General features: G+C 31.7%; 2 protein-coding genes across 4 annotated transcripts; one reads left to right on the top strand and one right to left on the bottom strand.

The window, feature by feature from the left end:
* The first annotated feature begins 17,396 nt into the window (after positions 1-17,396).
* Positions 17,397-17,972, top strand: LOC148550020 (protein EDS1L-like). Its single transcript, XM_088495905.1, has one exon. It carries the CDS (start codon positions 17,397-17,399, stop codon positions 17,970-17,972), a length of 576 nt encoding a protein of 191 aa, XP_088352031.1.
* Positions 17,973-18,832: 860 nt separating this feature from the next.
* On the bottom strand, positions 18,833-24,303 carry LOC107614443 (uncharacterized). 3 transcript variants are annotated; one of them, XR_002353097.2, is made up of 6 exons: positions 23,992-24,303; positions 22,165-23,060; positions 21,836-21,940; positions 19,705-19,779; positions 19,489-19,593; positions 18,833-19,398 (listed from the first exon to the last, which is right to left on the bottom strand). XR_002353097.2 is itself a non-coding variant. In XM_088497160.1 (5 exons), the coding sequence occupies exons 1-4, from the start codon at positions 24,277-24,279 to the stop codon at positions 19,707-19,709; spliced, it is 1,362 nt and encodes a 453-aa protein (XP_088353286.1). In that variant the 5' UTR covers positions 24,280-24,303; the 3' UTR covers positions 18,833-19,593; positions 19,705-19,706. The 3 variants fall into 3 exon arrangements, 2 of the variants coding, with proteins under 2 accessions (XP_088353286.1, XP_088353287.1); XM_088497160.1 differs by having other exon boundaries at positions 18,833-19,593; XM_088497161.1 differs by lacking the exons at positions 18,833-19,398; positions 19,489-19,593; positions 19,705-19,779 and adding an exon at positions 20,904-21,095 and having other exon boundaries at positions 23,992-24,292.
* Positions 24,304-24,647: the final 344 nt, after the last annotated feature.

Here is a 24,647-nt window from a genome sequence, read left to right as displayed (position 1 = left end):
GTTCAGTAAGTGGTTCATGAGACATTTTTTTTTTACTAAAAGCAAATGACAGAAAGAAATTAAATCTAAGAACTGAAAGTACTAAAGATCATGCAGGCAATCAAAGCAACAGAAAACAGAAGACAACAAAATAAGAACGGAAGAGAAATAGAATGAAAGGAACTCAACCACCTCAGTTATGCTGGTGGCCATCTCATTCCTCCATGAAGAACATTCATCTCCCTGTGGTGCTATTAAAATAAACAGAAAAGGCCAAAAGCGAAGTGACAACACCAAACTTAAAAGTTTGCTTGTCCTCAAGCAAAGAAAATCTGAAAACAGGGTGTCAAAAATTCTTCTTAATTACTCCTGTTCCTGTTTTAATCATTCTGCATGACCAAAACACATGTAAAACAAGAAAAATTCTAAAAAAAAAAATTTAGCTAAAGTAATTTAAAACCAAAACTAAAATAACTATAATGCTAAAATTAAAATAACTATAAAATTAAAACCACAGTAACTACAAAAAAAAGATACTAATAGTTGGGTTGCCTCCCAGCGAGCGCTTCTTTAATGTCACTAGCTTGACACTTGATTGTTGAATTTTCTTCCTCTTCTTCCAGTTGGATAAAAGAAATGTCTTCAAGGGGGGAGAGGTGAAAATTAGTGCCCCCTGATATAAATTTCTCCTAACAAGCTTTCTTTTATTGTGATTAGCTTGATTCACCTTACTTGTTGGTGTAGAGGTTTGATTGTTTTTTTCTGACTTTCTCTTTTTCATGGATATTTTCTTCTGTTTCTTGGTCACAATCCCTTTTTAGTGCTTTCCTTGGTTGCCTTCACTTCTTTGATTTCAAAATTTGCGTGTTGTGTGATGGTTAGAGTGTACCCTTCATCAAGAACTTCTTGAATTGGTGTTCAATAAACTCACCCTCTATGCCACTCTCTGCTTCATTGGAGTGTAGATTCCCATAATTGTTTTTATCCCTTACAACCTCCTTTGTTTGTGCATCTTCCTTCTTTGTTGGTGCATCAACCTCCTTTATTTTTGTATCTTCCTTTTCTTCCATGTGTGAGGGTAGAAAGTTCTCTAATTCACTAGAGTATGAACTCCTTTGATTGATTTCCTCACTTTCTTCCATAGGATCTTGCATTATATCTCTTGGGAAGGAATTTGCTTGTTCCTCTTCCTGGTTCTTGATAATCGACTGCACATATTTCTCTACATTTTTGACACTCGTCCTTATACCATGTATGAATTCTTTCATGAGAAGCTCAAGATCTTATGGTTCTTGATATGAATAAGAAGGAGATGGTGGTTCTTGATAAGAGTAAAAAGATGATTGTTCTTGGTATGAATAGGGAGTTGGTGGCTCTTGATATGGGTAGAAAGATGATGGTTCTTGATATGGATAGAGAAGTGGTGGTTCTTGGTATAAATAGGGAGATGGTGGCTCTTGGTATGAATAAGAAGGAGGTGATGGTTCTTGATAAGAGAAAAAAGAGGATGGTTCTTGGTAAGAATAGGAAAATGGTGGTTCTTGATAGTTGGAACATGAAGCACTGAAATTTCTTTGGTTTTGACTTTGCCAACCAAAATTTAGGTAGTTCCTCCATCCACAATAATAAGAATCACTCCCTGGGTGTGAGTAGTAATCCATGTGATCTCTCTCCATTATTTTTCCTTAGCACAAAACACCAAACAAAATTAAACGCACCATGTGATAAACAGGCAAGCAAAGAAGAAAAAACATAAAGAAAAATAAAAATAATAGAAAAAAATAAAAATAAAATAAAATATAAAAGAAAACGAAATAAAAGAAAAATAAAATAAAAAAAATAAACTGAATAAAAAAATAAAACAACTAATAAGCAAAATGGAGTATAAAATTTAAAATCAATAAGTAAAATAATTAGGAAGAATAAAACAACTAAGGGGACACCAAACTTAATTTCAGAAATTGAGAAAAAAAATTTAAATAAAATAAATCAAAATATATATTTTTTAAAAAATTAAAAATAAAAATAAAATAAAATTGATAAAATAGAAAAAATGAAAATAAAATAAAAGAAAACAAAAAAAAAACAAAAATAAAAGACAAAATAAAATAAAAAAAGATATTAAACAATTAAGAAATTAATAAAAAAATGAAAAAAAAAAGGGAGCGAACGAAAGTTAAAAAAAATATCAAAATGAAGTTAGGAAAATTAAAAGTAAAAAATGAAAATAAAAAGAAGATACGGGGCAAGGGGGATATAAATGAAAAAGAAAAAAAAAATGAAAAATAAAATTAGAAATTGATAATACTAAAAAAATTAAAGGCAAAATATCTAATCTAAGTAATTAAACAACGAGTAGTTATCAATCACAATCAAACAACGAGTAGTTGTCAATCACAATCAATCTCTGGCAACGGCGCCAAAAATTTGGTGCGGAATTTATAAACACAAACTAACCGGCACGTGCACTGAGTTGTACCAAGTAATACCTCAGGTGAGTGAGGATCGATCCCACGAGGATTGATGGATTAAGCAACAACGGTTAAGTGATTTACTTAGTTAGACAAACAGAAAAGAGTGTTTGAGTGTTCAAAAGCATTAACAGTAAATTTAAAAAATTAGAAAGCAGCAGTAATTGAGTTGTGAATAATATATGGAGAAACAGTTAAGACTTCAGAGTTATCTATTTTTCGAATTGACTTTTTTTACTAACTATTTTAATCATGCAAGATTTAATTCATGGCAAACTATATGTGACTAAACCTTAATTCCTTAGATCTTTTTAGTCTCCTCTAAAATTCATTAACCGCCAATTCCTTGGTCACTTAATTCCAATTAGAGGGTAAAGTTCAATTCTAGTTTGTATGCCACAAAAATCCTAATTACCCAAATATAAGAGGATTATATATCACGTATTCCGTTAAGTCCAGATAATTAGAAATTTAGGAGAAATTATTTTCAAGCTGTTGTTCAAGTAAAGAGCTTTTCCAAGTATACAAGAACTCAATTGGAACAAGGTCATACTTCTGTTCCACCCAAATTCATAAAATAAAGAACGAAAATAATTCTTGAATTATAAATCAATACATGAATTAAAATAGAAAAATAATAGTATCAATCTATACAATAGACAGAGCTCCTAACCTTAACAGTGAAAGTTTAGTTGCTCATAGTTTAGAGAGAAAACTAGGATTCTGTAAAACTGTAAAGTGCAGAATGAGGTCGAAGAGAAGAGAAGAGATTCTTTTCCCTTTTATATCTAATCCTAATTAATGTAAAATATATTTCCTAAAACTAAATAATATCTTTTCCTATTTTTAAATAAAATAAAGTTTAAATCAGAATTAATAGGAGATTGCGTACTTGCTTCTTGGAGAGTTGGGGACCACTTGATTCCTTAATAATCCACGTCTAACTTGATAAATCTCAAGTTAGGCACAGCCTTGGCCAAATTGATGGAGAAGAAGCATGGACTATTATATATCGTTGGAAAGCTCTGGAAGTTCGCTTTCCAACACCAATAGAATCACGTCAATTGGACCTCTGTAGCTTGAGTTATTTAGGTTTGAGTGCAGAGAGGTCAGGGTTGACAGCATCATTCGCATTCTTCTCTTTTTCTGCGAAAATTCCATCAAATCCATCCGAATGCTACCTAAAATAAACAGAATTGCACACGACTTAAAGTAGCATCCATAGTGGCTAAAAGATAATTAATTCTTGATTAAACTCAACAAATTAAATGCAAATTCACTAGAAAAAGGTAGAAAAGATGCTCACGCATCACAAACCACTTAATTAAACATAGAAAAAGTTTAGGGAGCAGCATTTTAATTAAAATTTAATCAACACTTAATCATTAAAAGAAAAAATAATTTTATATTATTAAATATAATTTCACACCATTAAAAATATTTATAATGACTAATTAATAACTACAAATTATAAAATTTATTGATTCTCTAATAATTCTCTTAAACATAATACTAGAATGCGGTCTAATAGTAGTTATTTCACTGGGTTACTAAATTGCGTAGTTAATTGTGTAACTCTTTCTTTTTTTTGTCATAATTGTGTAACTCTTAACAACTGAAGAGATTAGTTCGTTTACGGTTTACCAAGTGGTGTGGCTTGATTCCTCAATGTTGCTAATGGAGAGTGTTTTCTAGCTCGTTGTGTAATCTATCTATCTATTTTTACAAAATGTGAATACTTTTCTTACAAGTGATCATTATTATTAACATACATTTATGCTTGTTTTTATTTAAAGTCATATCAGATTCTAAAGTTTTGATGATTGTTTAGTGTAGAATTTAGTAAATTTTAATTTTTTTTATGAATTTTATAAGAAATTTAGCTACGTATAATGATACATAATAACTATTAAACTACTCTTCTACTTTAGCACATGACAACAATAAAGAAGTATCGTGGCCCACAAATTCAGCCCAACAGGATACAAAAATTCAATTTTAATTTTAATCTTTATTATCTTATCTTTATCTTATCTTTAATTGTTCTTATCTTATCTTTATTTGCTTTATCTTTCATAGGACAATACTCTATATATATTTAGTTTTACCCTCATAGTTTACAAAACACTTCAGTACAATTCAATCAATCAACAATCAATAAAATTTCTTCATCTTTTATTTTCTTATTCTTTCACAATTTTATCATGGTATCAGAGCCATGGTATCCTCCTTGAGGAGGATATATAAGTTATCATCTCTTCGGTGAGAAATCACCATGCTTCTTTTTCAACTTCCTCCCACAATAAATAATCATAGATTTAGTTACATGCATCCAAGTGAAAATTCTACCACAGTTTTGATTATCCCGGTTCTTTACCAGCAATTCCGTCTGCGCCTTCTTGTATTTCATCTGCAACTTCTTTCGGGAGTTTCGTCAGTATTCTGTTTCAGCAGTTCAATTTGCATCTGTTCTAGCAGTTCAATCTGCATCTGTTCTAGCAGTTCCATCTGCACTCTTATTGCGCTCTACGCGCCATTTGAAGACCACTCTTATTGCGCCATACGCGCCCTCTAAAGATCAATCTTGTTGCGTTTTACACGCTTATTTTTTATTTTTTTATTTTTTTATTTTTTATTTTTTTATTTTTTATTTTTTCATTCTTTTTTTTATGAAGATCGCTGTTTGCTCTCTCTCCCTCAAGCACAGCATCTCCTTTTATGTATTTTTGCCGCCGGCAGCTCAAGCTCCGCCGCACGCAATTGTTTAAAGATCGCTGCTCAAGCACAGCATCTCCTTTTATATTTTTGTCGCCGGCAGCTCAAGCTCCGCCGCACGCAGTTTTTGAAGATCGCTGCTCAAGCACAGCATCTCCTTTTATATTTTTGCAGTAGGCAGCTCAAGCTCTGCCGCAGGCATCTTCCTCCGCGTCACCACGTCAGACGCGCTTTTCTCAACAATTTCATCAGGAACTTATCCAAACTGTGGATTATTGACATCTTCCATCCACCAGCTTGCGGGGGCGTATTAAAATACTCTTCTACTTTAGCACATGACAACAATAAAGAAGTATCGTGGCCCACAAATTCAGCCCAACAGGATACAAAAATTCAATTTTAATTTTAATCTTTATTATCTTATCTTTATCTTATCTTTAATTGTTCTTATCTTATCTTTATTTACTTTTATCTTTCATAGGACAATACTCTATATATATTTAGTTTTACCCTCATAGTTTACAAAACACTTCCGTACAATTCAATCAATCAACAATCAATAAAATTTCTTCATCTTTTATTTTCTTATTCTTTCACAATTTTATCAATAACTTTTTAAAAATATTTAATTAGATACAATTATATTAAAATAAAATTCGTTAAACTACTAACGCAATTAATATATTGTATAATTTTTAATTTAAATAATTATAGATTGATACAATTTACAAATAATATAACTAAAATAGACTTTATTAATTTTTAAAATATTATTTGCTCAATTATTTTATGAAAAATTTATACAACTAAAATCTCGAACATCACACGAATATAAGTCTACCTATTTAATCATTGCAATGATGAATGATCAAATTCGTTCCTTAAAAAATTACTTGTTTTTTTAAATTAGTCCGCGAAAGATTTTTTTTAATCAAATTCGTCATTCAAAAATTATATATTAGTCATATTAGTTTTTTTATCACTTTCATTGCTAACAACGTCAAAATTTGCTAATGTAGCACGTTAAGAAATACATCACACGCGGACCACAACATACACTTGACTGTCTTAATTGGTTGTTAACATGATAAATTTATACAATTAAATTAAATCAACTCTAAATTAAAGGGATTTTGAGGTATTAAAATCTCTCAACTTAGAATTGATTTAATTTAATTTCATAATCAGTCAATTAAGACTGTTGTGTATATACTGTAGTGTTAATTAATGTACTATATCAGCAAACTTTGATACTATGAGTAATAAAAGTAACGAAACGATTAATATGACTAACTTAAAATTTTTAAAGGATGAATTTGATTAAAAAATATTTTCACAGATCAATTTAGAAAACGAATAATTTTTCAAAAACGAGAACGAATGATTTTTCAAAAACGAATTTGATCATTTACTCGATTATTTAAAAAAAAAAACAAAAAAAGAAAGAAATTATTACCTCCAATTTGAAAAGGTGGACAAGCACTTATATTTCCAAACAAATATTTGTCCCATCATCAAGTAGAACTGTAGAAGATAATGTTACTTATAGCAAATTAGCTGTGACTCGTAGTGGAATCAATTTTCTGGGTCAAGCATAGAAAATCAGGATACTTTTGGTTTGTATTTTTTTTTTATTTTTTTTTTCAATTTTAGAATTTTGTAAAAATAAAAAAAATAAAATGTGAAAATAGAAAATAAGGACAAAAGGTGTGGTATATATAGCCTTTATCAATAATTGTGTCATGTCCAAGTAGGGACAAGGACCTTTTAAGGTCTACACAATTACAAGTCGCATTGGTCTTTGTTCAATGTTTTGATAGCAAGACTCCAAATTAAACTTTATTCGAATTCAATTATCAAAGATGTTAACACTTACCACTGTGTGAAATGTGATCAAAGTCGTGCGGTATTGGTAAAATTATATCAAGTCTGCCATTACCTACTTAATTTAGAGGGATGAAAAGCAAAGTAATATGAAACGTTTCTTAGTGTCAATTTTAGGAGAGACATCTTGACATTCATGAAAAGAATTCTTTCAATTACACAATTGGTGCTTCTTTAGTTGACTTCACAGTTCACACCATATGGAATTAAAATTATTTTTTCTTTAATTAATTTCATTATATTTGAACTTACTCTCATATAAAGAAGTGGGGACACGATAACTTTCATTTGGTCGCAATTTATTTATAATTAGATTAAGACTCACGATATATTCGGAGAATTAAATTAATTATATTATATAGGATAAATTTAAAATGCTAATATTACTTAGAGATATACTAAATAATATATAAATTAATATTAAACTTAGAAGTTAATTTGTTAAAAATATTCTACAATATATTCATTTAATTTGACAATTTATATATGATTTAATAATATTATTATTCAACAAAAAAAATAAAAAAAGAAAATATACTATTTTAATATAGATAATAATTATACTTAACTGTTATTTTGTAATTTAATTGAATAATAATATGAATTAAATTTAATTGATTAAAAAGTTTAAAATTTTTTCTAGTAGCATATAACTATTAATTTAAATTTTATAATGGTTGATGATAAATGACAATTTAAAATAAAAAATTAATCCAAAATTTAATAATTATAAAAAATATATAAATTAGACTATAAGTAATAAAAAATTTAATTGAAGTTTATTCACCTGATTTTATATCATCATTATTTTTATTTTTGTTTTTCAAATAGTTACTTTTATTTTTTTAATTTTTTTATTTTTTTAGGTTATATTTAAATACTATGGTACAGTGATGAAATTATTAAATAAAATATAAATATGAATATTATTAAAGTTTTGATAATCAAAAATAATATTTAATTTTTTAATTTTATTTTTTATGAATCATGATAACATGTATTTTTAATAATATTGTTACAACTAAATGATATTAAAAAAATGTAAATTGTTGAAAGAAAAAAGAAATGATATATAGGCAACAAAAACACTATATAACTTATGAATACAATTATATAAAAAATAAAAAATTAATAAATACAATCACACAATCGCCTAATACATACGTTTAGCAAATTTAAAAAAAAAATTATGATCATCAACCAAATTTTAGTTGTGTAAAAAATTAGCAAAGAATGGAGAGGGAGAAAACAAAAGGGTATGAAATTATGTGAGAGGAGATAAAAAAAAATGTGTGAAGTGGATGTTAATTTATATAGTAAATATAAGAATAAGTGATGAGTATGAAAGGAAAAGAGAAGGAATTAGATTTTAATTAAATTTATATATATTAAAAAAATTAATATTAATATTGAAAGCAATAGTGTAATCTACATAAAAATAAAGGGTAAAAAATATGAAAAGTTAAGATTAAGAACGAATCCTATAATATTATAGAAAGATAGATTATTATAATGAGATAAAAGTATCACGAAAATCCTATAACATAATGTTTAAGAATGATTGTGAAACTATCTTATGCTCTCTTTTAATATATTATAATAAGTAATAAAAAAATTCAATTGAAGTTTATTTACCCAATTTCATATAATTATTTTTTTATTTTTTAAATAGTTAGTTTTGTTTATTTTTTTATTTTTTTTAGTTTATATTTAAATACTATAGTATAATGATAAAACATTAAAACTATTAGATAAAATACAAGTATGAATATTATTAATGTTTTGATAATTAAAAACGATATCTAATTTTTTAATTTTATTTTTCATGAATCATAACAACATGTATTTTCAACGATATTATTACAATTAAATGATATTAAAAAAATTATAAATTGTTGAAAGAAAAAAAGAAGTGATATATAGGCGACAAAGACAATACATAACTCAGGAATACAATGAAAGAGCCTAGTAGCGGAAACGACACAAATGTCCAACACAAGAACAATATGGAAACACTCACAATACAATATGGCAGCAACTATAACAAGCAAATATAGCAAGTAAAGCAATAATAAGAACACACCGAGATTTTAACGTGGAAAACCCCCTAAATGTGAGAGGTAAAAACCACGAGTCGTCCAGACCATTGAAATAGCTCCACTATAATCAAATGAGGTACAAGAGAGTCTCAAACAAAGCACAAAAATGTGCATATAACCAGACAAAACATCAAAGCACCAAAGCTCACAAATGAAAAGCAAGAAGATGAAATATACCCAAAAAACAGAGCTACTATCGAAGCCAATTTCTCCCTCTGCAGACCTCCAATTAAAATCTTCACCGTCCAGAACGAAGAACAAAATATGAAGAATCTACAGTTCAAATTTCACGTCGATCCAACGGTGAAAGAATGAGAAAATGCCGTTCCAAAATTGCTGCTTTGTGTAAAAATGGGAAACCTAATTTCTCTCTTGCGAAGCCAATTTCTCTCACTGCAAATCTCCAATCAACATCTTCACCGACCAGAATGAAGAACAAGATGATAAGAACACACAGTTTAAATTTCAAGCCGATCCAACGGTGAACAACTAAGAAACTGCTATTTGAAATTTACTACTTTGGGCAAAAACGAAAATTCTGTTTTTCCTTTCTCTCTCACTTGGTGGCTACTCTCACTCACTCTCAATAACCCCCAAAAATCTGAATTAGGGTTGTGGCACAATGGGTGCAAGAGACACCCTCAAAATGTTGGGCTTGGGCCTCACAAAGGAGAGAAAAAAAACCCAACAAATCTCCCCCTTCTCGACTAGGTGGAGGCTCTCGCCATTCCGGCGATCAAACAACATGTTTCAAACTTTTCTCTTGACAATGCTTTTGTCATCATATCAGCACCATTGTCATCAGTGTGAACTTTCTCAAGTTCCAACAACTTGGAATCTAACACATCCCGTATCCAGTGATACCTAACATCAATATGTTTAGATCTTGGATGAAAACTAGAATTCTTGGCAAGATGAATAGCACTTTGGCTATCACACAACAACACATAACGGTCTTGCTTGAAACCAAGTGCTGCAAGAAACTTCTTCATCCACAACAACTCTTTACATGCTTCAGTTGCTGCAATAAACTCTGCCTCTGTGATAGAAAGTGCAACACACTTTTGTAGCCTTGACTGCCATGAAATAGCTCCCCCTGCAAACTTGACCAAATAACCTGAAGTAGACTTTCGAGAATCAATATCTCCTGCCATGTCTGCATCAGTAAAGCCAACTAGTAAAGGTTTCTCACCACCAAAACTCAAACTCAAGTTAGTTGTACCTTTGAGATATCTCATAATCCATTTAACAGCATTCCAATGTTCTTTACCTGAATTAGAGAGAAAACGACTCACAGTACCAACTGCATGAGCAATGTCTGGTCTAGTACACACCATAGCATACATCAAGCTTCCAACAGCTGAGGCATAAGGAATTTCATCCATTGCTTGTTTCTCCTCATCAGTGGTTGGACACTGCTTGGTACTCAACTTAAAATGAGGAGCAAAAGAACTAGCAACACATTTGGCATCATTCATGCCAAACCTTTGAAGCACCTTCTTTATGTACTTCTTCTGTGACAAATAAAGCTTCTTGGAATCTCTATAACAAGTAATAGTCATACCCAAAATTTGTTTGGCAAGACCCAAGTCCTTCATAGCAAAGAACTTACTCAACTGTTTCTTCAACTCATTAATCCTCAAAGCATTCTTACCCACAATCAAAATATCATCCACATAAAGCAAAAGAATGATAAAATCACCATCAGAAAATTTTTGCACAAATACACAATGATCTGAAGTTGTCTTACGGTAACCATGCTTCCCCATAACAGATTCAAACTTCTTGTACCACTGTCTTGGAGCTTGCTTCAACCCATAAAGACTCTTCTTAAGCTTGCACACAAAATCTTCCTTTCCTTTAACAACAAAGCCCTCCGGTTGCTCCATATAGATCTCCTTGTCTAAATCACCATGAAGAAAAGCTGTCTTCACATCCATTTGCTCAATCTCCAAATCAAGAGACGCTGCTAATCCAAGCACAGCACGAATGGATGACATCCTCACAACAGGAGAAAATATCTCCTCATAATCAACACCTTTTCTCTGGCTAAAGCCTCTAACAACCAATCTAACCTTATACCGAGGCTTAGAATTGTGTTCTTCATTCTTGATTCTGAATACCCATTTGTTCTTCAAAACTCGCATACCCTTCGGTAGCTTCACCAACTCATAGGTATCATTCTCAAGCAAGGACTTCATTTCTTCTTGCATAGCTTCAAGCCATTGAGCTTTACTTTCATCTTCAACAGCCTCTCTAAAGCATTCAGGTTCTCCCCCATCAGTCAACAAAACAAACTCATGTGGAGAATACCTTGACGAAGGCTTTCTCTCTCTTGTAGACCTTCTAAGTGCATTTGCAGGAATTTCTAAAGCTGGTTCTTCATCTTGATCATCATCACCAACTTCATCAAGTATCAGATCAATTGTTCCATCTTCACCTGCACTTGTATTATGCTCATTATTTTGAGCTTCAACTCTACCATCTTCTACCATAGGCATGGAGGGAGTAATATCCAAGTCAGAAAAATCATCACTAGGCTGAACCATTGGCTTTTCCGCATTATCAACATCCTTCAATGTTTGGTCTTCAACAAAGACAACATCTCTACTCTGAATCACCTTCTTGTTAACAGGATCATAAAACCTGTAACCAAACTCATCCATGTCATAGCCAATAAAAATACATTGCCTAGTCTTTACATCAAGCTTAAATCTCTCATCTTTAGGAATATGAACAAAAACTTTACATCCAAAGACTCTTAAATGATCATAAGAAACATCTTTACCTGACCATACCTTCTCTGGCACTTCAAATTGCAAGGGAACACATGGTGTCCGGTTCAAGACATGAACAACAGTGCTCAAAGCTTCACCCCAAAAGGATTTTGCCAATCCAGACTGTGACAATAAGCACCTAACTCTTTCAACCAATGTTCTGTTCATCCTTTCAGCCAAGCCATTCAACTGAGGAGTCTTCGGAGGAGTCTTCTGATGTCTTATACCATGCTCTTTACAATAAGCATCAAATGGACCTGAGTACTCACCACCATTGTCAGTACGAATGCATTTCAACTTCTTCCCAGTTTCTCTTTCAACAGAAGCTTGAAATTGCTTGAACACATTCAAAACTTGATCTTTGGTCTTCAAAGTGTAAACCCATAATTTCCTAGAATGATCATCAATAAAGGTTACAAAATAGATAGACCCTCCAAGTGTTCTTGTCTTCATCGGCCCACATACATCAGAATGCACCAAGTCAAGTATCTCTGACTTCCTTGAAGGTGGGTGGCTCTTGAAAGAAACCCTGTTCTGTTTCCCAGCAAAGCAATGGTTGCACTTTTGCAAAGCAACCTTACAACCAGATAAAAGATTCCTCTTGGATAACATATTCATGCCCTTCTCACTCATATGACATAATCTCTTATGCCATAAATCAGTTTCATCAACAAACTCAGCAGCATTAACAACATCTTTCACAATCTTTGCTTGAGTTAAATAAAGAGTAGAGTGTCGAGTACCTCTAGCAACAACCATGGAACCCTTGGTGAGCTTCCAACTATCACGAGAGAATGAGCTATCCAAGTCTTCATCACACAACTTACCAACAGAAAGTAAGTTCAACCGAATATCTAGAACATGCTTCACACGCTTCAAAGTCATCTTGGTACCGTTGGAGGTTTCCAAGCAAACCTGTCCAACACCGGCACATTTTGTAACACCTTGATGAGCCATTTTTACATCACCAAAATCACCAGGAGTATAGGACGTAAACAAATCTCTCCTAGATGTAACATGAATAGAAGCACCGCTATCAATCACCCAACTAGTGCTATTATCAACAAGGTTAACAGATTCAAACTCCTCAACAACAAGAAAATCATCATGAGTTACATTAACCTTGTCTTCCTTGCTACCATCATCTTTATTTGTGCTCTTGTCTTTACTTGCCTTGGCTTTCTCCTTCTTTAGCTGCCAACAAAATTGCTTCACATGTCCCTTTTGACCACAATGATGACACTCAATATTCTTATACTTTCTTCGAGACTTGCTTCTGCTTTGATCTCTACCTTTAGGACCTCGACTTTTGCTTCTCCCCCTAGACTCAGAAACAAGAACATCTGAATGTGTAGTCAATGTACCTTGTGACTTTCTTCTCATCTCTTCATTCAAAATACTGCTCTTGGCAAGATCCATAGAGATTATACCATCAGGAGCAGAATTAGACAATGACATTCTGAGAATTTCCCACGAGTCTGGTAAGGAGCCAAGAAGTAACAATCCTTGAACCTCTTCATCAAACTTGATACCCATGGAAGATAACTGATTCATAATTCCTTGGAAATTATTCAAGTGATCTGTCATTGATGTCCCATCTGTATACTTCAAAGCCAACAACTGCTTGATCAAAAACATCTTGTTATTCCCAGTTTTTCGAGCATACAACTGTTCAAGCTTAATCCAAAGAGTCCGAGCATGTGTCTCTCCAATAATATGGTTCAACACATTATCGTCAACCCACTGCCTAATATATCCACAGACTTGTCTATGCAACAAAGTCCAATCATCATCAGTTTATCATTAGGCTTCTCTGTACCAAAAACTGGTTGATGAAAATTCTTGACATAAAGTAAATCTTCCATTTTTGACTTCCACAAATCATAATTAGGACCATTAAGAGTGATCATCCTACTAGTATTAGTATTAGCTTCCATTGTTCACAAAATCACAAGCCCAGAAAAATACCAACAAGCTCTGATGCCAATATGAAAGAGCCTAGCAGCGGAAACGACACAAATGTCCAACACAAGAAAAATATGGAAACACTCACAACACAATATGGCAGCAACTATAACAAGCAAATATAGCAAATAAAGCAATAATAAGAACACACCGAGATTTTAACGTGGAAAACCCCCTCAATGTGAGAGGTAAAAACCACGAGTCGTCCAGACCATTGAAATAGTTCCACTATAATCAAATGAGGTACAAGAGAGTCTCAAACAAAGCACAAAAATGTGCATATAACCAGCCAAAACATCAAAGCACCAAAGCTCACAAATGAAAAGCAAGAAGATGAAATATACCCAAAAAACAGAGCTACTATCGAAGCCAATTTCTCCCTCTGCAGACCTCTAATTAAAATCTCCACCGTCCAGAACGAAGAACAAGATATGAAGAATCTACAGTTCAAATTTCACGTCGATCCAACGGTGAAAGAATGAGAAAATACCGTTCCAAAATTGCTGCTCTGTGTAAAAACGGGAAACCTAATTTCTCTCTTGCGAAGCCAATTTCTCTCACTGCAAATCTCCAATCAACATCTTCACCGACCAGAATGAAGAACAAGATGATAGGAACACGCAGTTTAAATTTTAAGCCGATCTAACGGTGAACAACTGAGAAACTGCCATTTAAAATTTACTACTTTGGGCAAAAACGGAAATTCTGTTTTTCCTTTCTCTCTCACTTGGTGGCTATTCTCACTCACTCTCAATGACCCCCAAAAATCTGAATTAGGGTTGTGGCACAATGGGTGCAAGAGACACCCTCAAAATATTGGGCTTGGACCTCACAAAGGAGAGAAAAAAACCCAATAAATAATTACACAAAAAAATAGAAAAACTAATGAATACAATCACACAATCACTTAATACATACGTTTGACAAATTTAAAAAAATAAAAATAAAAACTATGGTTATCAACCAAATTCTAGTTGTGCACAAAATTAACAAAAATTGAGAAGGAGAAGGAGAAACCAAAGAGAAAGAGGTATGAGATTATATGAGAGGAGATAAAAATAAAGTGTACAGTGAATGTTGATTTATATAGTAAATATAAGAATGAGTAATGAGTATTAAAGGAAAAAATCAGAAATTAGTTTTTAATTAAATTTATACTTATTTAAAAGAATTAACATTAACATTGAAAATAATAGTGTAACTTACATAAAAATAAAAGGTAGCAAAATATAAAAAATTAAGGTTAAAAAGAATCGATAATATTATATAAAGATATATTATTATGAGGAGATAAAATACAATGAAAATTCTATAGCATAATGCAAAGATAGAAGTTGTTATTTGTGACCGTTAAAGTGATTGTTATAGTTATCGTTATCGTTATCGTTGTAATATCTGATTATATAAAAAAAAAACTAAAAATATGTATTTAGATATACATATATTTATATTATTTTTTGTTATTTGTAATTATATTTAAAAATTCGTTTAGTTACATTTAAATTATGTTATTTTTAATTATATTTAAAAATTCGTTTAGTTACATTTTAAAACTAATATTATAATTGATAATATTTAAAATAGATTAGTTATCCTAATTTTAGTGGAAGCTTAAAAAAATTTATACGTTTATTTTTTATTTATTATAACATTTGATTATTTTAGTGGGATCTTAAGAGTAAATTAATTTTTTCTTGTACATTGAATTTTATTAGGTCTAAGATTTGATAATTTTAATAGGAACTTAAGGTGAAATTTATATTGATTTTAGTGTGACCTTTGTTAGATGTAATGTTTCATAATTTTAATGGGACTTTAAGGTAAAAATGACATTAATTTTATTTCTTGTAACTTTTAATAAATTTAATGGGGAGTTAAAGTATAAAAAATAAATAATTAGGCATATAAAAGGGGAGTAAAAAATTAATAATAAATCTAAAACTACTTAAGCTGACATGGCTTCATGTTAAAAACTTAAGAAGTTAAGAATGAATCTAAAAATTATCTTTAACTCTCTTTTAATTAGGGATGTCAGTGGGGCAAGGCGGGGGCGGAGAATGTCTTCCTGCTCCCCATCCCCGCCCCTAGATTTACTTTCTGTCTCCGCCTCCATTTTCCGCTGTGGGGGAATATTGTTCCCCATCTCCATTCTCCACAGGGCCCTATTTTCCGCGGGGACCTTATTCCCTATCTATCTGATAGTTCTAACTAATTATTAATTTCCATATGAATAGAGGTGTAAGTATCCATTCTATACAAAAATAACAAGATTTTATACAAAAAATCTAAACGACAAGATGGTGACTTCTTTCAAAATGATGCAGTGGGGGAACGCAACGGCGAGCCAGAGGATAGAGAAGTGGACAAGGTGGAAGACGCGACAACATAGAGGAGAATGGACACGACGACAAAGTTACAGAAAGGAACGCCGCAAATAGAAAGCACGACGCGGTGAGGATCATGGCACGGTGAAGTGTGACGATGCGGTGAGAAGGGAGAGCCGCGAGAGGGTGGCTGCACAGAGGTTAGATGGAGTATGGACAACGTTAGGGATTTCTAAATTGAAGAAGAGTTATGTAAATGAGGATTAGGAGTTTTGGGTTTCTATATATATGTGTGTGTGTGAAATGACTAAAAAACATATATGAGAAATAAACTATTAAGGACAATTCAGTAAATTTATGAACTTCGGGGATTAGCGGGGATGAGGCGGAAATCCCCGATCGGGTCTTCGCACTTGCCTCGGGAGAATTTTGTCCCCCGTCCCCATCCCCACGGAAAAAAATTCCCCCTAGTCAGATCCCCATTCGAAACAGTCCCCGTATAGTTCCCGCGTCTCGGGAATTTTGCCATTTCTACTTTTAATATATTACTAATAAATATTTTTTTTATTATAATTTTAAAAATACCAATAAAAACTAAGTTAGGATAATCTTTTTCTAATAACCAGAAATTAAAGAAGATTAAAGATAGTTAAAATACCGTCAAAATTTAATTAAATATATCATAAATAATTATAATTTTTATATTTAACACTAGATGGAAAAAAAACGTGAATCGATAGACACGTGTGCATCAACAAAGCAAATTAGCAAATGTTAATAGGAAAAAAAAATCAAAGCTTTTTCTTCTTTCCTTTTTTTTCTCTCTACATAAAATTCAACTATGCTACGAGCACAAAAAAAATTAATGAATTATATAAAATATATATTAAAATATAAAATACACCTTAAAATAAATTTAATAATACGTATATTTATACACATATATAATAATTAATTTAATAGTTAATTTTAATGTGTTCATAGTATTATTGCATACAATTCTTAAAAACTAATTTTTCGAGATAAATTTGTATCACTACCTATTTCTTGTAATATTATTATTATGTCAGTATATAAAAAATTTAGTTATTTATTTATTTTTACTGTTCCTCGAGTGTTCCATGTCTTTTTTTCAGCCAACTAAGAATTCAAAGTTAATGTTAATTTCAGATGTTGCCAATTATGAGAAACAGCAAAACCAAATCAATTGTTATTACAGGCCATTCCATAGGAGGAGCCATAGCTTCTCTATGCAGCCTTTGGCTTTTGGCATATCTCCAACACATATCTTCTTCTATCTCAGTTCTTTGCATAACTTTCGGTTCACCAATGCTTGGGAATCAGTCATTTTCCAATGCCATTCTCAAAGAAAGATGGGGTGCCAACTTCATTCACATGGTAACAAAGCATGACATCATGCCAAGGATTCTCTTTGCACCTACAATGCCTCACATTGCTCAACTCAATTCCTTGCTTCAATTTTGGCAATTTTCTATGGCTAATCCAAGCTCTCTTGGGAACCTTGCGATGCAAGTAACTGACGGGGACAAAGCTGAGTTGTTCAGCTTTGTCACGACTTACTTGCATCATGCAGCTACCCAAGAGGGAGTCGAAGGGTTCTTTCGTCCCTTTGGGAGCTTCCTTTTTGTTTCGGACGAAGGAGCAGTGTGTGTGGAGAGTTCTGCCGCAGTTATAAAGATGATGCACTTGATGTTTGTAACAAGTTCTCCAGATTCTAGTATTAAAATTTTAAAATAATTATCTATTTTTTTTCAAAAATTCAAATTAAATGATAAGTTGTTTGCAAAATGCAAAAGTGTCATTTACAAAGAATATAACTTTTTATTATTATTGTTGTTAAAAAAGACAAATAGTACTAATTCGTTTCAGTGAAATGTAATAACTATATTGGTTACAAAAAGGTTAATATCCTGCTGTAATAGACATCTTTTGAAGAGCTTTCAAAGAAAATCACAGATTAAGATTAGCACCACATGAACCAAAATACAAATGATTGAATTTCATAAGTGCAATGTAAACACATGCTAAACATCAACAAAAAAAGGGGGATGGGGTGGGGATAAGAAGAACAAAAAAGCAACAAAAGCTGAAAAAACAGCATTACAATCTGCATCATGATATCTTCATTCAATCAACTCAGCCATTCTGATATGATGAGATGTACCATGAGATAAATTACAAAGTAACAACCCCTATTTTTGAAAAATATTAGAATCCCAAACATACTAAAATAAAGATGAAAAATGGCGTAATGTAAGAAAATATAAAAACCAATCCTAAAAGATTGCCCTAAGATATTACAAGATACATCATTTTTAAGAGTTCAAAAGGAGTAATTGTTTAGGCTTCCAATATTATGAAACAGTGATGCTTGACAGGACTTGAAGTCTTCAACATTGTAATTGTCATAATTGACAAGAAATTATTTATGATACCCAAATAAAAGAAAATCCAAGTGCTTGTCTTATATAATGCTTAGAAGCTAGAACAAAATAATTAGCTTTATCCAGGAGAAGAAAACATGATGGAACCAATAACTTGATATAACAAAACAATGAATAAATATTTTTCAAGTTTAAATGAAATATTGTGAAAAATTATAACTTTGTCATTCACCCTAGCATGACAAAATATGTGTCTTTAATGTTAGAATAAAAAGCAATCAAATGGGAGATTTTCACAAAGAAGGTGAACAAGTTACAATTTTCTTACATCTTTGAATTAGAATGATCGCCAGTAAACTCAGAAAGTCCTCCAACAGAAATCTGAATGCATACATCAAGGCTGCGTTTGTTTCTAAGAACAAGACACTGAGAACAAGACATAAAGGACAGAGACACACAATTTTGTGTTCTTGTATTCTATTTGGTAATAAACTAAAATAAATTCAGAAAATCTAATTTATTCACATTTTTTTTCATTCAAAAAATTTGAGATGAAAAATATTGTAATAAAAAATATAATTATGAAAAATTAACAAGAATAATAAAAGAAAAAATAAAAAATAAGTTGTGTCATCCAACACAGATCTGAATGCATACATCAATTGTTTGCATTAAGCACTCCAAGGGCCAAGAATAGGATAAAACATTAAAAAAGTTTCACTTACAGTCCATGTGAAAAGCAAGGTGACATCTGCTGTTGTTTTTCCAAAATTATTTAACTGCATAAATAACATTCATTGCTTATTAGGAATTTAGGAGCAACATATGTATCGAATTCTAACAAAAAAAAGAAATTGAAATGAGTCTACCACAAAAGTAAAAACTGGTGCAGGAAAGCTACTCTCCTTGTAATTATGGGGTATAATAGGTGAGATCTGAGGACAAACTATTCTCAGTGCTTGCTGGGTCAGGTTCTGCATTTGGAACAAAATTATAGAGGAGATAATCAATGTAAGGGATAAGTTATTTACAATTAATATCATAATGCACTTGGAATTTTGGAATATATGACTACCCCGTTTTACCTTCATAAATTAGTAACTGGTAATTTACAAGGCAATCTATAAATGTTTTTCACCACTTGGACGCGAAACGAATACCTGATATTATTAGCATCAGCAAGCAAAGAAATAAATTTGGTTATGAATGTCCTTTTTCTTGATAAACAAACTGGTATCAACCTTAAAGTACATTGTAATTGATATTTAAGTTTCAAACAAGATTGTAACAGACATTAATCTGGTTCCCAAACCAATATGTACTATGTTCTTGCAAGATGTCTAACATTGGACTAGGTAATTCTTTATAATGTTATGGATTCATGGTGTGTTCTGTTGTCAGCATCACATTATTCACTTGTGCTTTTCTCTACAATTAAAGCTTCTGGGCCTTATTGTGAGAAGGCATTCAAACATAGTGATCAATATTATTGTATATGAGTTTAGCAATCAACAAAATAATAATTCATTATAATAAAATGCCTACATTTTTTGTAGGCAAACATCAATATTCAAATAAATAAATAATATGAATTTGAAGTTTCTTTAGTCATACCCCATATAATTAACTTATGTGCAACTACTGTCCACTTTAAAATTTAAAAGACAACATCCAAAGTTTTTATAACTTGGAGCACCATGACTTTAATGTTTGAGTCTGATTAGTGAGAAATAATATGAATTTTATTTTTCTTAAAATATTTTTCCATTAACATAGAATAGAGTACAACTAAAAAGACAACAGAGGATAATAACTAAGCCATGTCAACAAATATTCTCTATTACTGAAATCAGCATGACAATTTTACATTTATATCGTCAGAAAAAAAATAGCTTCAAAATACCTTTACCTAACCATGATGTAACGCAGCAACAAAATAGCTTCAAGTGCAAATTAAATTAAACTCTCGCAGCTAAATTAGCTTATTGGAATCATAACAAGAATAATGCACTAAATTAAACTAAAGCATCAAGTCAAAGACACTCAAGATCATAAAGGTTCTATAATGAAACAAAGAGGTGAAGCAAGGAGTTGAACAATGACATAAAAAAGATTAATGGGAAATCAAAAGAGAAAGAATGGCTTGAACACTACTCAAGCAAGAGAACAAAAAATAGATGAGATAAAATCTAGTTCACCGTCCCCTTCGGCATTGCCATCAAGGCTGGAGAACTAGAAAATTAAATATTATTAATAAAAAGGTTATAAATCACAATTACATCTATAATGATCGTCCTACCTACATAATTATTTTTTCAAACATATCTTCCGGTCATTATTCATTTACAAAACTAGCTAACAATTAACTCGAACTAGATATGTGCAACCTAAATAAAAATCTTTAGACCATTTACATGTTCTTCCTCCTTTAAGCAAATCCTCCATCCGTTAAAAAGCTTGAATTAGGGCACAATTTCTACATTGAAAAACAATTAAAATAGTGTAACTATTATGAATAATAACTTAAAAGAGTTTAAAATAGCCAATTAAATATTTTCTATATTAGTAGAAATTGAATTAAATAAAGTAGTTGAGAGTAAAGAAATGACTTACGATGATCAAATTACATCAAAAATGCTTTTCCTTAACTTTTTTCCTTTAGCTAAATCTTCTTGATGTAAAAAATATTTCTGAGCATGACTGGAAATTTGACTAGGAGTTTTTGTTTTTACATAATATTCTGAAATTCTTTTCCAGTGTGAACCTTCATTTTGGTACCCTCTAAGAAATAACCTACCAAAATATGATTTTTGAAATAACTATTAACAAATTTTATACTAAAATTTTTTAAACAAAAACATAAACTATTTAATTATGCCAACCACGGTCAAAACAAAATAAATTTAGCAATCAATAAAATTTACTTTAGAATTCGCTCAAATTACTAGTTATTGATGCACAAAAACACTGATGTATGCAAGCTTTAATTAACAAGAGAGCAGTGAAGTCGATCTTGCAAAAAAGAGGTGCTAGACTTATATATTGTAGGCAACATACAATCATCATGGACAAGTTAGAGATATATCTAAATCAAGAGAATTGCTCCTATATGTTGATATTAGTTGCTTCACATTTTTTTTTTATAAATACCAATATTCAACTAAATAATAAATAAATAAATAAGAGGTAAAAAGAAGTAATATAATAATAAAATACCTATGTTCATCTTCCGTCCAATGATGATATCCTGTGTTTGTTGGTGCTGCCTCCTCTTGTGCAGTTGGCACTACCTCCTCCTCTGCAGCTGGCACGACCTCCTCCCTGTCATGATAATAAACAAAATATTTGATAATCAATGAATTTCATGTAAACAAAAATATTTTATTTATTTCAAAAACAAATCAAAGGGAAAAAGAAGAGTTCATTGTTTATTAGGTTTGTTCATAAAACTTATAAGAAAAAGAAAATATAGAATAAGTAAACAGAAAGAATAGAAAGAAATAATAAACCTTGCGAAATAAGAAGAGAATGAAAATAATACCGACCTGTGATGGTGATCAGTCGAATAAGGCTGTGATGGTGGTGGTGGTGTTGCATTGAGAGGAGTGCTTGTAGGATAACCCTTATGGACGGCATTGATGTCCTTCATCAGCTTCTGAAAGCGCTCTTGCAGCTGTGCCCGGGTCCTGCCGGGGAGACGAACAGCCACGGCCTCCCAGCAGTTCTGGATAGTATCCTGAAAACAACTGGTAATAATTGACTCAAATGCTTTGTTCTCCTCCCAAGTCCAGACCGGAGGTTGAGGTTGAGGTTGAGGATGACCACCGACATTGGGAATCAGCTCGAACGTGTTCCTACTGGTATCCCACTCAGTCTGAGGCTGAGATGGTGGATAACCACACGTGTCAGCGAAAAACTCATCCGTCAGCGTCCTTACTATATCCGTCTGAGATTGAGGCCGAGGCGGAGACCAAGGCTGAAGCTGAGGCTGAGACCAAGGCTGAGGGTGAGGGTGAGACTGAAGTGGTTGATTACCACACACGTCAATGGCACGTGACTGAGGCTGACACTGAAATGGTTGATAACCAGATAAAGGGTTTTCCCAATAGTGCTCTGTCATCCTCATAGCTTCGGACAAACACTCATCAATAACCGGCTGATGTGGTTGATTACCACTCACGTCCATGGCACACGGCTCACCTACATTGGCGGCAACAATCTTGTTTTCGTCCCCATTCCAGACGGGCTCAGGCAGAGGCGGACACTCAAACTCAAACTGCGGTGCTTCATCGTCGGCATCAAAGTCTATCATATCGCACGGGTCTCCGATATCCCATGGATTCATCATTGCAGAATCTGATTGCTCGTCACTCATTCTTCTTCTTCTCTTTCTTCTTCTTCTTTCTTGGTTTCCTATTTCTTCTTCTTCTTTCTTGGATTCCTATTTTTAATTTTAGATATAGTATTTATTTATATAAGCTTCATTTTCTAAGATAAAGGTGTCAATTTAATTTATATTATATATTCTAAGAGATTACATAATTGTAACTAATTGGGATAGTATAGTTGACTCATTTAGATTACATAAGATTTTCTTTTTTTTATACTCTGTTTCTTCCCTATACAACATACTTTAATTACAAATTATCAATTTAAATAAAAAAATAAAATAGTTGACTCTATTTAAATTTTATGCATTCTCAATGCAAAATTCTTCTAAAATAACAATAATAATTGTAACTAATTGGGATAGTAAATTTCACTCGTTTAGATTACATAATATTTTCTTTTTTTGATACTCTGTTTCGCTCCTTATACAACATACTTTAATTACAAATTATCTATTTAAATAACAATAAAAAATAAAAGAGTTGATTCTATTTAAATTTTGTTTTCAATGCAAAATTCTTGTAAATTAATATCAAATCAAATTATTGTTATATAGACAAAAAGTGGTTAACTTCTACACCTCAATCTCAACAAGAAACCAATTGATCATTGCTACTTTTCATTTAATTAAGTAAAGATCAACCAAGAATCTACTATGGATAAAAATAAATAATTATAGGAATACTTTAGAGCACAGATGAGGTGCCAATAGTTTGTGATAGGAAGGGAAGGTTCTAGAGTCCTTTTTATTATATAATGTAGCCAATTAGTTAGTTTAGCCTTTGGTGTCTTAGTGTTTAGTATTAGCGAAATGATGTTCACAACAGAGTCAAAGTAATCCAAGGTAAATATTTCAGCTCATTATTCCTTTGCTTATGTTGTTATGGTAAAGTACAGGGAGATTCTTCTAATCAATATCATAAACACTTGACTCATTTTGCATTGGTCATAGAAAGTTCCAGCAATGGAAACAAGAACCTTACCTTACGCCTTTCTGTTTGTAAATGCTTATCAGCTGGGTTCCCGAACTCGGGGCTCCCGAAGTATCCAAGATTTGCAACACGAACTGTGGGTTCTGGAAGAGTTGTGAGAAGAAGAGTAAGATGGAGCTTCCTCTTAGTAAAAAATGTTGAGAAATGCAGGATGTGGTTGTTGTGAGATTCATTGTGAAGAATGCAGGTAGCAGAATTGAAAGAGGGAAATGAGAAGAAGGTTCTGGAAGAAGAGTGTTGTGAATGGTGGAGAAGAGTGAAGCAAGTTTTCAAAGCCATTGGAATTGAATTGCAAAGTGTAAGGTGTTGGGTTTCATTCGTCACAGCTCACAGGGACATGACAACGTTAAGCGCGTTATTTTTATTAGTAGTTTCAAGTTTCAACAAATGCCATGTTTGAGGTTTGAAAATTAAACCAAACCGTTTATCGAAGGCTTATCGAACCGTAGAATTAAATGTTTAAAAGATTTAAAAAGATATATATTTTGTAGTTTATTATTTTATATAATAAATAATATATTAATATATAAAAAATATATTTTTTTTTTTATCTTTTTCGTAGTTTATTTTAAATTGATGAGCTGTTAAAATACTATATTAGTTTGACTAGTTAGTTTGACTAGTTAATCTATTTTTTTATCTATTCT

Source organism: Arachis ipaensis, chromosome B8 (genome assembly GCF_059453495.1).
Source record: "Arachis ipaensis isolate K30076 ecotype BB chromosome B8, ASM5945349v1, whole genome shotgun sequence".
Lineage (NCBI taxonomy): Eukaryota > Viridiplantae > Streptophyta > Magnoliopsida > Fabales > Fabaceae > Arachis > Arachis ipaensis.
This window is presented reverse-complemented; position numbering and strand designations above follow the sequence as displayed.

Bases quoted from the DNA above. Each gene is read 5' to 3' on its own strand.
- LOC107614443 (XM_088497160.1), bottom strand. From the start codon at position 24,279: ATGGCTTTGAAAACTTGCTTCACTCTTCTCCACCATTCACAACACTCT. The intron at 23,061-23,991 runs GTAAGGTTCTTG...AATTAAAAATAG, and splicing joins TACAAACAGAAAGGCGTAAG to GAATCCAAGAAAGAAGAAGA. The intron at 19,780-21,835 runs GTATTTTATTAT...TAATAATATCAG, and splicing joins TGGACGGAAGATGAACATAG to GTATTCGTTTCGCGTCCAAG.
- LOC148550020 (XM_088495905.1), top strand. From the start codon at position 17,397: ATGAGAAACAGCAAAACCAAATCAATTGTTATTACAGGCCATTCCATA.